The sequence below is a fragment of the Saccostrea echinata genome, unplaced genomic scaffold (assembly GCF_033153115.1).
Source record: "Saccostrea echinata isolate AGI-Se365-2 ecotype Australia unplaced genomic scaffold, CSIRO_AGI_Sech_v1 ptg000020l, whole genome shotgun sequence".
Taxonomy (NCBI): Eukaryota; Metazoa; Mollusca; class Bivalvia; order Ostreida; family Ostreidae; genus Saccostrea; species Saccostrea echinata.
Window position 1 is genome coordinate 8,150,038 of NW_026889769.1, and position 15,741 is coordinate 8,165,778.

At 35.6% G+C, this 15,741-nt stretch overlaps 1 protein-coding gene across 1 annotated transcript in view; it reads left to right on the forward strand.

Moving 5' to 3' along the window:
- LOC133189870 (uncharacterized) overlaps positions 1-15,741 on the forward strand; it is a 71,076-nt gene that overhangs the window by 43,232 nt on the left and 12,103 nt on the right. The window contains exons 27-37 of the mRNA XM_061325265.1: positions 1,358-1,699; positions 2,005-2,106; positions 2,565-2,730; positions 4,534-4,721; positions 4,920-5,039; positions 5,838-5,948; positions 9,217-9,346; positions 9,703-9,807; positions 14,388-14,428; positions 14,740-14,923; positions 15,430-15,689. Of these exons, the coding sequence (XP_061181249.1) occupies positions 1,358-1,699; positions 2,005-2,106; positions 2,565-2,730; positions 4,534-4,721; positions 4,920-5,039; positions 5,838-5,948; positions 9,217-9,346; positions 9,703-9,807; positions 14,388-14,428; positions 14,740-14,923; positions 15,430-15,689 (1,749 nt within the window). The remainder of the gene's footprint in view (positions 1-1,357; positions 1,700-2,004; positions 2,107-2,564; positions 2,731-4,533; positions 4,722-4,919; positions 5,040-5,837; positions 5,949-9,216; positions 9,347-9,702; positions 9,808-14,387; positions 14,429-14,739; positions 14,924-15,429; positions 15,690-15,741) is intronic.

A 15,741-nucleotide genomic window follows, 5' to 3' on the forward strand; every position in this document is an offset into this window, starting at 1 on the left:
TTCAGAGGGGTAAATGGGACAAGGATTTAAAAATTAATTTTATTGACATAATCAACAGCCAGTTTTTTTTATAACATTAATTCTACTTGTTGGACATGGAAAGCAAAGTAGCGAATAAAATCTGTAGGTTACAGCATTGCAAGCTGTTGCTTAGGGGATGATCATTTCAGGGGGGAGGCTTACAGATTTTGGAAATAAATAATCTGTCCTCGAAAATGTTGAAAATAAATAACCTGTCCTCGACTGGGCAAGAAAATAAATAATCTGTCCAAGACTAGTTCTAACCCCCCCCCCCCCTCCTGGAGTTTTCAACTTTGTTGTTTTTCTTTCTTTTTTTTCTTTTTTTTTTTATTTTGTTCTTGTCAGACTTTTTTCAGTGAAGAAGAAATAAATAATCTGTCCTTCTTTTTTTGGGAAATAAATAATCTGTCCTTCACCGACATGAAAGTAAACAGTCTGACTTGGTAAAATTTCCCCCCCCCCCCCCCACCTCTCCCTCAGAATCAAATAGTTGTCTCCTAACAGAGGTCAGTGTCGCTAAAAAATTGTCTTAATGTTTCATCGTACCTTAGCAGTATTTAATTTATGATAAACTTGTACATCTATATATTTTTTAAAAAAACTGTATAAAAATAAAATTTAATCTTTTGATGTAACAGGTGTATTTGCGATTTTTTTTTTTTAGATAATGGCTTCTTTCTTAATAAAACAAACTGATAATTCAAATACGATCTAAGAAAATGAAGGTCAGTTAAACCTTGTGTCCATATCGTTTCGCGATACCAAGTGAAAATAAATCAATCTCAATTTCTTTGGCCTTTCCGACAAGCTGAAAAACAACCACTTGTTTTTCCAAGATTGCAGGAAAGGCCTGAGAAGATGCGATTGATAACAAATAATTAAACTTTTTTTAATATTTCCAGTGTCGATCATTCGAATAAACCTTCTTCACTAAATTACCAATTCCAACAAAAGTTTTATCTAAGTATTGTATCGACTATACAAATCCTAAAAAGCCTTCATTATTTGTGATAAGTTGTTGCTTAAATAATATAACACTAAACTTCCAAGAAAAGTTATAGCTAAATAATGATATACTGAAGAATTTAATAAAACAAAAATCATCACAGATTTCTTTTACATTGTGACGTCATAGTCAGATGTGCACAAGAAAGTCGCCCAAATCATATAAATTGCGTACCCAGTTTTAATGACGTCAGCAAACCCGCGACCTACGTTAATTTAAGCTATCATCTCAAAACCCTCACTAATAATGCCAAAATTGGATCCTCGCTAAAAATTCTGCTTATACGGTATTCACTATAGCAAGTACAATCTTTATTTCTCTCTCTTGTAGGATACTACATATACTTCAGCAGTGAGGATGGAGATGTGGCTAATGTCACTAGCCCTGTGGAAGATCTAGAGGATGGATGCTTATCATTCTATTACAACATGGAGGGGGGTCCCTCAGCCCAGCTCAGTGTGTATGTCATCAGAAATGGCAGCAGTACGCTACGCTTTGTGCAAGATGGAGTGAGAGTGAGGCGAGATCAATGGGTTAAAGGTCAGGTTCCAGTGAAGGGTGGCAGGATATATGTAGAGTTTGAGGCCTATGCTGATTCTTACTTTGACCAGCCTGGAGTTGTGGCTATTGATGATGTCCAGTACAGTGAGGGAGTGTCCTGTCCTCAGGAAGGTAACAGATTCTGTTTATTGAGACCTTTTAGAAAGAATTCCATCATCAACAATGATAAGGCACTGAGGTGTTTTTTCAGATACAATAAAATAATAAATCAATACTTAATTCAGAGGCTTAAAACTGGGACAATATGACAATTCTTTGTTATCTATCACTGTTCCGTAGAAACTGATACATTTCACAAAAATTATCTCATGCCAGTGGAAGTTGGGACATAAATATACTAATGGCATGCATGTATTTCACATGATTCCCTATAAATACTGATTCAAATATGTTTATCATATGTTATGCTTTTACAGCATGCCGTGATGATGAATTTGAATGCAGGGATACTGGATTGTGTATTCCAGGCTACCTTACAATGGATAATGTCGCAGATTGCGGGGATTCATCTGATGAAAGTAAATTTTATGTATATTTCATTTTGCAAGTGTCAAAGAAAAGGAAATTTGCTCCTTGGGTAATCTGTGTTCAGTGTGTGTTTTCTGTGAATGCTATATAATCACAGTTACATAATATTATAATTATGCTTTGTAATTAATTAATTACAGTATTGCTAATTCATACATTTTTTCTGTCATTTGTAATTTGCCCCAAAATTGTATTTAGAAGAGCTGAGAAATGGTATGACTAAAATTGAGAGAGAAATTGAAACTGATTAAAAAAAATAATAAGCCTATGTTGTCTCAAAAATAAATGTAAAATTAGTCTTGTACAATGTACTAGAGAATTTCCATCTGCTAAAATTTCATTCAGATTGGTGAATTTTTAGCTCTAAGTCCATTGAATTACGCAGGAAAAAAGTTCTGGACATTTGTGTTCACATGTGAAGCATTGCTAACATTCCTTGAATCTGTAGGGATGGGAAATGTCACCAGTGGAGTAGTTCGCCTGGTTGGAGGTATGGATCCTTCCTATGGAAGACTTGAAATTTCAGACAGCTATGGACTTTTCTCTACTGTGTGTGAATATAGCTGGGATCATGACAGGGAATCACAGGTTGTCTGTAGACAGCTGGGATACAGGTTCGTAGTATAAACCATTTAAAGCTTTTATTGATAGCCTAATAATATTAATCTCTCGTTTGCCATTAGTTAACCTGAAGTTAAAGGGTTTTTATCACGACTCAAAATTTTTTGATATGACAAAGTTTATATGCTATTTAAATCATATATTTAAAAATCTTTGCTAGAAAATTAATATTTTTGATGTTTCAGCGATTCAAAGTTTGAATTTCTCAATATGCATATTTTGATCGCCGATGTTACGCGCCATTGCTCTGACGTCATAGGTGTCAATCCTGGTCAAGCGAAGTACTTATTGTGTATACAAAAGGGCTCATTTGCTGTGTCTATTAAACCTGTTAGAAAATAATTAAGTGATAATTGAATAATTGACAGCTTGTAAGGTATAATTCATGGCTTTATAGTGCACAAATGTGCACAAGAAAGGTTTTAGGAAGAATTTTTTCTCCACATTTCCTGGACTTGGTCGAGAGATGAAAGGGGGCCTTTCTCTACAAATGCGATGGCTTTTATCTCCATTCAGAACAATCGTTTATGCCCGATCGATCACGATTTTTTTTTTCTGTCCTATAAAATATTTTTAGGAAAGATACTTATAAAAAAAATAATAAATGACAAACATGCATTTTATATAAGTCGCACGGAATCTAGTAGGAATGTTGTGAACTTCGTAATGGCGTACGGCACCATTGAAGAAGTGTCATTTCTATTACATGATATTCACTTCTAGAACAGGTAGAAGATATACAGGATTTATTTAATTATAATTAATCAAAATAAAAATGAAGGAGAATTAAAAATTCCCATATTTATAAATGTTTACGAAGTTAAACTTTAGTAATTCGTTCTATTTAGTTGAAGTCCCGAGTTGTCAACGGCTTCGTCTTCGGTGACCTCTCTCCAACTGTCGGCATATTTTCTGGTTATTTCTCTCTGCTAGACGTTCATACTTAAGATTGACCGTCCATAACCAAATGAATATAGTCAATGTCAAAATTTCAACCGGCCATACTGTGCATTCTATTTATTTAGCGTAAAAATCTATTCAATATATTTTTTCTTACGATAAGCTTTACGAGTTCTATTGACCATTGACACCTATGACGTTTCAGTACCACGTGACCCCTATCTAATTAGTGGACATTTTTACTTCGAGGACCCTATATTACGGGCGTTTTATCATTTAATTACGGCCGTTTTCAACATTATTTCATAATTAAACGATAATTATATGTTTCAAGAATATAATAGTGTTTCATTTTTAAGAAATTTAGATACGTGATAAAAACCCTTTAATACACCATGTATAGTGATATTCAAAACTTAGCACTTCTGTAGGTTGTAGTTCTAATATTTGCAGACATGAATTAAAGAAGATATGTGAATTTATATTTAATTGTTAATCATGAAGTACACGTGCACCACAGAAAATGGCTTAATTATGCCCCATGATATGAATATCACTGGAATAAGTACATCATAAATTTGTATGGTATAACTTAAAATGAGTGATGGATGGACAAATTAACAATTGTTTTAGTTGAAGTAGTCTTCAATTTATTCTATGCTTAGCCATATGAGAAGTCAATTTTCTTGAAGATCAAAGTTGAGAAACTGTATAAACAATATTTATTTCAGCTGTATTTCATTATGCTTTCTATATATGCTGAAATGTGAGCTCTGCACAATACAGTATGGAATACATTTGAAATCACAATATTTCAAGTCTTTTTTTTTCAGTTAATTATCAATGCATTTGTTTAATTTCAAATGGACTGAAGCAGTGTCTCTGTATATTTTCAGTCGAGCTTTGAAAACATACACCAGATCTGAGTTTGGTTTAACACGCCTGAACAGATACCATGCATATTATTATAACTGTTATGGATATGAAACCTCCCTAAGTCAATGCAGTCGCTACACAAGGAGTACCTGCTCTACCAATAAATACACTGCAGAAGCCCAGGTGTCCATTACATGTTCTAACACAGGTAAAAATCATTGATAATGAAGTCATCTATTTTTACCTAAAAAAGATCGATATTTAATTTGGGAATGATAATATATGACGTAATGAGCCCTCTGCCAAAATTTTGAAATCTTTAAGCCCCAGTTGGGCGTACATTGATGCAAAAAAGTGTATTCACAAAAAATGAATGCTTGAGCCAATTAATTTATATCATTGACAGAGTGTGTGTTTGGAGAAATACCCTGTGAACCAGGCAATAACAACACTGTTTGTGTCCCTGACAAGTATTGGTGTGATGGTTACGTGGACTGTCCCGCCGCACAAGATGAGGAAAACTGTGGTAGGTAGCAGGGCAGGGCTATATAACAAGAAAGGGCTTTAGCAGGGCAGGGCTATATAACAAGGATGAGGCTGTAGCAGGGCAGGGCTATATAACAAGGAAGGGCTATAGCAGGGCAGGGCTATATATAAGGGACTAGGCTTTAACAGGGCTGGACCATAACAAGACAGGTTTATAGCAGGAAAGGGCTTTGTCAGAGCAGGATTATAATGGGGCAGTGCTATCACAGGATGGGGCTAAAAAAAAGGGCAGTGCTATTAAAGGACAGGGCTATTACAAGGCAGTACTTTAACAAGGCAGGGCTTTAACAGGACAGGGTTATGACAGGGCAGGGGATGTAATAGGACAAGGCTATAACATGTAGGGTCATAACAAGACAGGTTTATAACAGGGTGGGGCTTTGTTGGAGCAGGACTATAACATAACAGGTTATAAAGGGGCAGGCTATAACAGGATAGGGCCATTACAGGGCAGTGCTATAACAGGACTGTGCATTAGCTGGATAGTGCTGTAGGTTTATAATATGACAGAGCTCTGTTGGGACAGTTCTCATTTAGGATTTATTCAGATTATTATTGGACTCCACTGGGGATGGGAGGTGGGGGAGTGTCACAAGTACATTCTGTTTCTATGTCATTCTGCATGATGAAAGTTATCTTTGTAAAATGACTGTCTTTGATATGAAAAGAGCATTAATATCCAAATGGTTTGGGTTTTTTTACTGTATACAAAGAAACAAGTGACTTAATGGCCATATGAGATCATAATGTGAATTTTAATAGTGGAGTTTTTTTGCAGGTAAATGTAAATCGGATGAATTTGAATGTCGAAATCACGAGTGTGTTCCATTGTCTCAGAGATGCGATAATTTGAAACAGTGTTCAGATGGCTCAGATGAATTCAGATGTGGTATGTGAAAAAAATCGTGATATCTATAATCTTGAAATTATCCTATGATTAGATAATAATTAGTTCACCTGAGCCGAAGGCTCAAGTGAGCTTTTCTGATCACATTTTGTCCGTCTGTCCGTCCGTCCGTCTGTAAACTTTTCACATTATCGACTTCTTCTCAACAACCATTGGGCCAATTTCAACCAAACTTGCCACAAAGTATCCTTGGATGAAGGGGATTCAAGTTAGTTCAAAGGAAGGGCCACGCCCTCTTCCAAGGGGAGATAATTAATAATTAGTGAAAAATTAACCACATCTTTTAAAAATCTTCTTCTCAAGAACCACAGGGCCAGGAAAGATGAAACTCAGGTGGAAACATCCTTAGGTAGTGTAGATTCAAGTTTTTTTCAAATCATGACCCCTGGGGGTAAAGCGGGGCAACAATGGAGGATCAAAGTTTTACATAGAAATATATACGAAAAATCTTCTTCTCAGGAACAGCAAAGCCATGTTGAGTCATATTTATATGGAAGCATCCTCAGGTAGTGTAGATTCAAGTTTGTTCAAATCATGACCCCTGGGGGTAGGGTGGGGCCACAATGGACGATGAAAGTTTTACATAGAAATATATAGGAAAAGTCTTTAAAAATCTTCTCAGGAACAGCAAAGCCCTGATTGGTCATATTTATATGGAAGTATCCTCAGGTAGTGAAGATTCAAGTTTGTTCAGATCATGAACCCCAGGGGTTAAGGTGGGGCCACAATAGGGGATCAAAGTCTTACATAGGAATATATAGGAAAATATCTTCTTCTCAAGAACTGCAAAGCCATGATTAGTGATTTTGATATGGAAGCATCCTAGGTAGTGTAGATTCGCAATAGAGAATCCAAGTTTTTCATTGAAATATATAGAAAAAAACTTTTAAAATCTTCTTCTCAAGAACCACTGGGTCAGAAAAGCTGAAACTTATGTGGAAGCATCCTGGGATGGTGTAAATTCTAAATTCTTAAAATCATGACCCTCGGGGGTAGATGGGCCACAGTAGTGAATCCAAGTTTCAAATAGAATTTTTCAGTACTTGCCTACTTGCCCTTGGACAGGTTACCATTGTAAAATTACTTGTCCTACCAAAAAATATGCTTGTCCCACCTTTTTCTTAATTAACACAAAATTAAGCATTATCGTTTATATTAAAATTATTTCTCAATTGATACTCTACATTGGGACCAAATTAGACCCAAAATCACTTAATTCTTCCAGGGAAAAATTAAGGGTAATTGTTGTTCCAGGGAGATTTCCTAGCTTGTGCAGTGCGTATATTTATAAACATGTACATAATTTAAACATTTCCCTGTACAGGTGACTCTCGATCTCTCGAAGTTCAAGGGACCGCAAGAAAAGTTCGAGAGATCGAGGGGTTCGAGAGATAGAAAGTGAATAAAATCCCGAATTTTCAGTTTCGATCATCATTGTTCTACTATTATAAATACCGGAAGTATTATGTTGATAATGTCATCACACGTTTTCATTCGTATTTTACAGGTAATTCACTTGATTTCAAGAACAATGATCGTATTTTGAATAAATAAAACGAACTCTTTAAGTTTCAATATCTATTTGTTTCATTTCATGATTACACGAAATCTGAATAGCAATCGTCGGTGTGGCTACCCCCGGGCTTGATCGGGTCCTTCACCAGATTTCTCGTATTAAATCGGTATTTAATTCTTGAGATAGGATTATTTGCGCAATGTTTGTCATACTGGGATTATGTAGACACTAATAAAACTTCATAATCTATGGAAAATTATTGACACGCCTCTTAAATTATTTTCAAAAAATTTTCGTCTTGCTGTCAAGTCAAAATAAGCTGTGAAGCAATTCCTTTATAATTTACCAATTATAACCAATTAATTATTTATATCAATACTCGGATGCTCACAGGTGTATAATGTCATCTATGTAAACACCCAATTAACACCTCCATGCCAGTCCCAGGCGTTCACTATTATCCAGGTAAGTCCAAACTGTATTATTTTTACGCTTGATTGGCGTGTACACAAGCGCAATCAAAACTTCGAGACATAGAGAGTAAAAAACAATGAAATATGTGTAACGGGACCCAGGTCTTGGTTCGAGAGATAGAGAACTTCGAGAGATTGGAAGTTCGAGAGATCGGAAGTAAATCTGCTTAGTTCTATAGAGGAAAAAACGGGACCGGAGGTTCACTTCGAGAGATCGAGAACTTCGAGAGATCAGAGTTCGAGCCATCGAGAGTCACCTGTATTACTTTAGCATCCAAAAAATACTCAAAGAGGGAAAAAAAATGTAGATGCCAAATTATTTGATGATTTCCCATTGCAAGGCATATGAATATCAAGCATTAGAATTAAAATGCACATTGTCAACTACAATTTCTCAACTGAAAAAAGGTTATTTCATATCCTGCATAATATGCATACATGATCACAGTTCATTATTTAACATTGCATGCTTTAGTAGTAAAATTTACATTTAAGATTCAGATTTCTTTCCGTATTTTCGGGGTATTAATAAAATCTAAGTCTCATTCTATTTTCTTCAAAATTCTTTAATGAGGTATTCCCTATTTTTTTTTAATTTAAAAATAATGTGCAATCATTTAATTGAAAACAAAAAATATTATACAGTATTTCATTATGAAAACCACCACTGCATGCCGATTGTGACTTTCTGTTCATGATCGCCAGTCAGCAGCTCTAATTTTAATATCAGTATAAAACATTTATATTCACTGCATGAATGTTACATTTTGACTATACCTATAAATGTCTAAAATATTTTTCAACTTTTTTGATATGGAAACGATAGCTGCTATGTTTTACGTCTTGTGTATATTTTAACTATACATGAAATTCTAGAGGAGTTCTGACCGAGTATTTGATGTAGTGGTCAACAGCAGCAAAAACAGGTGCTCTATTGTGATTCATTACATTTCAACAGCGGTAAAACAAACAACATTTGATTTTTTGTTAACTGGAGAAGCATTTGTCCGCGGGCAGGTACCACTTATCAAATAACTTGCCCGCCAAACAAAACTGGTTGTCCCGGGCGTCGGGCAATGCTATTTGTCTAGCCCTGGGAAGCATCCTGGAGTAGTGTAGATTACAAATTGTTAAAATCATGACCCCTGGGGATAGGATGGGGCCACAATAGGCGTTACATGGGGGAAAGTCTGGTGAAGAGCAGCAGGGCCAAAGTTAATCAGGTGAGCGTTGTCGCCCATGGGCCTCTTGTTTTATTTAGTTCGGCCAGCTTCTGGAAGTTTAAGTTCAGGAAGGATGCAGGCATGGAAAGATGGCTCATGGAGAACCCTGTGTGTTGATTACATCACTGTAGAAACAGCTCAATACTTATGTAGCATTGCTGGAGGAGGGTATGCAATCAAGGCTACACAATCTGTTATACAGAAAGATATTGCAACTGCAAGAATTTTAATTTTGAAGTAAACTGATAGAACAATACTAGATAGTTTCATATGCATTTATATTTATACTCCAGCATTTTTTTCTTTTTTTTAAATAGAAAAATTGTGTATCAAACGATTTCTTTCAAATTTTGAAGGGATCAGTTCATTTCCCCTAAAATAATAAATTTTCTTGAGAATGTAGTTTCAAGACAGATTCCTTGGATATCTTTGAGATGATAAAAATTTATGGTATTTTTTAAAGTATAGCCAGGTTTTTTTTATTATCAGTTGATACTGTACAGATTTGTTTCCCTTTATTGCAGCACATTATCAAATTTCTGGTCAGGAAGCTATATCATGGGAGGTTACCAGGCCCTGCCAACACATGGTCCCAGTAATATCATTCCAAATCATATCCTCCAGGCCAGGTAAGGAGTAAAACCACTGGCAATGCATCTCTAGCTAAGCATGCAAATAAAAGATAATTGAATTACATTTATCATGAAATCATTTCAAAAGAAATACATCTCTAGCTAAGCATACAAATAAAAGACATTTGAATTAAATTTATTGTAAAATCATTTTCAGAGTTACATATAAAATAGAACTAGTTTAGTATGAACAAAGATGTAACAAAATTTTTGGAAGCCCTGGCAAAATTCTTTACAATTCCTTGAAAAATTTTATTTTTGTAATAAACTCTGTTTTAAAAAAATTATGGATATAGCAGATTGATTTTGTGTCCCATAGAAGTTAAAAATGATGAAAGGACCAAATTCTGTAATGGCAAATTTCTGTCCCAAAAATTTTAACTTTAACCTTAACTATTGCTCCAGAAGAGACAAGACATTCTTATTTTCTTTTCACATGTGCATTACTTGTGACAAGACCTATTATATTTGATCCCATGACCTTGATTTTAAAGTTTGATGCAGTTTTGAGAAGCTTTAATCTTTACCATAACTTTTTAGGTCACCTGAGTCACTCAGGTGACCTATTGCTATCCGTTTTTGTCCGTCGGCGTGCGTCATGCGTTACCTTTTGAACATTTTTAACTTCTTCTCTAGAACCGCTCAATCAATTTCAACCAAATTTGTTATATAGCATCTATGGGTGAAGGGGAACAAAAATTGTGAATTTCATGGTCCCTGTCCCTGGGGCCTGAGGGTCAGGGCTAAAACCACCAAAATTAATGCAATCTTTAAAAATCTTCTTCTTTACTCCTGGACATCAAGCAGTCAAACTGTTGGCATGATTGTAATAAGCATTGAGCCCTCTACCAAAATTGTGAAATTCATGGCCCCAGGGTCAGGGGTTCTGGTGCTAGGGCGGGGCTATATAGATCATATAGTGAAAGTGCATTATTTCTTTGAAAATCTTCTTCTCTACTCTTGGGTGTTATTGAAACAAATTGAATACATAGCTATGATAAGCAAGAGTGACTCTACCAAAATTGTGAAATTCATGGCCCCAGGGTCAGGGGTTCTGGTGCTAGGGTGGGGCTAAATAGATCATATAGTGAAAGTGCATTATTTCTTTGAAAATCTTCTTCTCTACTCTTGGGTATTATTTAAACAAATTAAATACATAGTTATGATAAGCAAGAGTGACTCTACCAAAATTGTGAAATTCATGGCCCCAGGGTCAGGGGTTCTGGTGCTAGGGCGGGGCTAAATAGATCATATAGTGAAAGTGCATTATTTCTTTGAAAATCTTCTTCTCTACTCTTGGGTATTATTTAAACAAATTAAATACATAGTTATGATAAACAAGAGTTACTCTACCAAAATTGTGAAATTCATAGCCCCAGGGTCGGGGTTCTAGTGCTAGGGTGGGGCTGTATAGATCATATAGTGAAAGTGCATTATTTCTTTGAAAATCTTCTTCTCTACTCCTGGGTATTATTTAAACAAATTAAATACATAGTTATGATAAGCAAGAGTTACTCTACCAAAATTGTGAAATTCATGGCCCCAGGGTCAGGGGTTCTAGTGCTAGGGCGGGGCTGTATAGATCCTATAGTGAAAGTGCATTTATGCTTTAAAATCTTCTTCTCTGCTCCTGGGTATTATTTAAACAAATAATACATAGTTATGATAAGCAAGGATGCCTTTTCCAAAATTATGAATTTCATGGCCCAAGGATCAGGGATTCTGGTGTTAGGGTGGGGCTCTATTTATTATATAGTGAAAATGGATTTATGCTTTAAAAAATCTTCTTCTCTGCTCCTGGGTATTATTTAAACAAACAAAGTACATTTTTATGATAAGCAAGGATGCCTCTTCCAAATTTATGAAATTCATGGCCCAAGGATCAGGGGTTCTGGTGTTAGGGTGGGGCTATATAGATCCTATAGTGAAGGTGAATTATTTCTTTGAAAATCTTTTTCTCTGCCCCTGGTTATTATTCAAACAAATTAAGTACATTGTTAAGATATGCAAGGATGCCTCTTTTAAAATTTTGAATTTCATGGCCTCAGGGTCAAGGGTTCTGGTGAAAAGGGGGGGGGGTCTATTGATATTATATAGTGAAAAAGCAAAATTTCTTTGAAAATATTCTTTTCTGCTCCTGGTTAAAAAGCAAAGAAGCTAAGTGTGTAGTTATGATGAGCAAGAGTGCTTCTTCCAGAGTAGAGATTTGCGTGATCCCTGGGTCTGATGTGCTGGTGTAAGGGTGGGGCTCTTGATGATATACCGGGTAGTGAAAATGCATTAATTCTATTAAATAATCCTGTGTGCTCTTAGTGTTAAGCAGATAAACAAAGTGATTACTTATGATGAGCAAACTTCTGGTCCCAGGGTGAGAGGTCTAATGTTTCTTGCTGTGGAGGGGGGGGGGGGGGGGCTCTATTGATAATATAGTGAATCTGTAATAAAAATGCATTATTTCTTAAAAATCTTCCTGCACCTGGGCATAATAGAGGCAAAAAGAGTAAAAGTTTTAATAAGGAATAGTATTTTTACCAGATTTTTGAATATCTGGACCATTTGGTCAAGTGTTCTGGTCCTGGCCAGGGCTCTATTAATTTGTATTCTACTGAGAGGAGTTATTCCCCTTTGCCATTTACTTTTGATAATTAATCACTTGAAAGGTTAATAGAATAAGAGAATTATGCAGGAATTTTTATTGTATAATACAAAGAGTACTTTCATAGTTTTAATGATCAGGTAGACTTGTAAGTAATAGATAAATAAAAATGAGACAAAAATAACTTGTCTTTTTAAATGTTCATCGAAGACCAAGAGAGGCCAATGTAAGAGAAGTCAACAAGGAATTAAAATGGTACAGAAGCACTGATAGTTTGTTAATATACTGTATGGTGATAGTGATAAATGGGAAACAGATTAAAACCTAATTTATGGACTGTTAATGAATACTAAACTAATTATTTTGTTGATCCTGATCACCCTATTTTTCTTGCTTTTGGGCAACAAAGCTTCACCTTTCAGTTCATTTTATACTCTATGGATCCTCTAAATTGTTTTATTATATACCCAACTGTTTGTCACTCAGTTTTACTGTTGAATTCACACAATCACGTGACGGTGTGATCCGACGTTCCGGATCACCACACTGTGGTTTTCTGAATCCATATCACCCCTCTCTGAAACTGATGACGTAGTACACAGATAAATGACGTTTTTATTCTTGCGCTTCAAAAAGTTCCTTGACAAAATGGTTTGTTTAATGGATAAAAGTTATGTAATTGATCCAAAAAGTTTCTTTTTATTTTACTTTGCTAGTTGTAAGGGGGTATATAATAAATTTATCATTATAACAGTAACTTGATCCGAAGAGCCGTATCACGTCTCGTTGACAGGCGCGGATCATTAGATCAAACTCGACGCTTCGCGTCTCGTTTGATCTGATGATCCGCGCCTGTCAACTCGACGTGATACGGCTCTTTGGATCAAGTTACTGTTATAATAATATATATTTATTATACTCAGGTGACCGTTAAGGCCCTTGGGCCTCTTGTATTAATTCAATAATTTATATTTTCTTTGAAAGAAGCACACACAAACAAGACAGTTACAATATGTCATAAGTTGCATCCTAACCACTAAGACACCAAAAGCAGGGGACCACAATTCTTTGAATTGGCTTGTTTTAAACTTTGATTGTCAAAATGTTAGCTCTCCTGAGCAAAAGGTTCAAACAACTAATGATATGGCCATTTGTATGGTGTGCATCAACTTTTTGGAATATGGACCATATCTGAAGAACCCCTTGACCAGCTTTTGTTAAATTTGTCACAGAGTATCATTGGCCCAAGGGCTTTCATTTATACTAAAAATAGGGATGTGTCCCTTAAACAAGGGAAGATATAAGGGAAATCAAAACAAAAGAAGTGCTTGCTAAAAAATCATCTCAAGAACCACTGGGCAGATTATCGCCAAACTTATGCATAAGGATGAGGATGTGTTGTAGATTAAAAATTGTTCAAGGCATCACTTTGGGGCAAAGGATATGGTCCCAGGGTCACTTCAAAATTGACCTAAAATGATCTTTTGTTAAAACTTTGCTATTTTGCCCACTATAACTTCTAGGATCCATCAAATCTTGTCAGTTGATGCATCTTAGGACCTCATATAATGTTGACTGAAAAGAAGGTCACAGTGACCTACTTTTGGAATTTCATAGATATATTTAAATATTTCAAATACTAAGTGTTGTAGAATCATCAAACTTTGTCAGTTGATGCATAATGGGTCTTCGGAGTGTGTCAGCTGTAAAGTAGGTCACCATGACCAACTTTTGATATTTCATGGCGATATCTAAATATTTCAGATAATGAAAGGCTTAGAATCATCAAACTTTGGAAGTGGATGCATCTTGGGTCTTGGGAATGGGTCATCCAAAAATATGTTACCATGATTTACTTTGGGAATTTTCAGGCAATATCTAAATATTTCAAATTAGAGACATTTGGTGATATAACAAGTGAAAGTATATGCCTGTATTGTGTTGATGATGAGGTATGATTTTTTTTTGGTATCTTATATAGGTATGCATGTAACGCATTGATGCTGAGTTGCAGATCCATTGGTAAGTTTTTTGCTTCAATAGATGGTTATTCTTGGTGGTCATTTTACTATATACTTGTAACTTTTTTTGCTTTCCCAACTCGCAAGATATAATGAAGTAAAGTAACAAATTACTTAAAATTGGAGTTTATTTATCCAAAAATTTTGAAGAGACAGTTTGAGTCTAGCTTCTTTTGCCTCAAAAGAACATTAGATTATAATATTTGATGTAAAAAAAAAAAATAAAAAAATAAAAATGATGAACAAATTTAGAGGTTTATTTACACAAGTTATTGGAGATAGATTGATCTTAGCTATTTTTGTCTCCAACAGAATGTGGTGTACCAAGCTTGGTTCCTCAGACTCAGAATATGGTCATCTCTGGTAAAGCGGCACAGAATGGAGAGTGGCCTTGGCAGATTTCTCTGAAGTACCTCGGTCGACACAACTGTGGAGGGAGTATCATACACCCAGACTGGATACTAACTGCTGCTCACTGTGTGGATTCTGGCTCAGGGTAAGTTATTAGCTTGAAAGTAGTGTAGATTCAGATTTGTTCAAATCATGACTCCAGGGGGTGTAGAGTTGGGGCCACAATAGGCTCTCAAAGTTTTACAAAGGAATAAATAGTGAATGTATCTTCTGATGAAGAACAGCAGGGCCAAGTGAGTATTGTGGCCTCTTGTTTAAGCTTAGAATAAAAAGCTGCAGAATATTCAAAGGCTTATCTTTAACTGTCACTTTAAGATTTTTTAACAGCTTGATCTATCTGTATGTAATGTTTGTTTGAAGTTAAGTCAAGCCTGGGTGATGTGTGCATTCACTGTTAAAGGTTGGCATTTATAAAATGCATACTCCATGCATAATAGGATACTATTAATTTCATTCATGTACTTTGTTAAAAAAATTTCAAAAAGTTATCATATTCTCATCCCTGAAATGGATATTCCTCTGCAGAACCCTTGTTTTCTAGTTCTGCCTTACCTGAGTGTTTTACTGATCAAATTATGTTTTCTTTACCAGATTTGAGATTGGAATGGGTAACATTAACAATACAGCATTTACCGTGGACGGCCAGTTGATCGGTGTGTCTCAGGTTTACATACATGAAGATTATACCTCCAGCACTTACGCTTCTTATGTAGACCTGGCTCTTCTAAGGTTAGCCAGGCCTATATACTATAATGACAGAGTAAGACCAATCTGTCTAGCCACTCAGAGGGAGGGATTACGGAACTGTTTTGTCACTGGATGGGGAGCATCTCATTACGAGGGAGGAACTAGTAAGTGACTATTTTTTTCTGGATTTCTGATCTGAATTAATGGATCAAATGT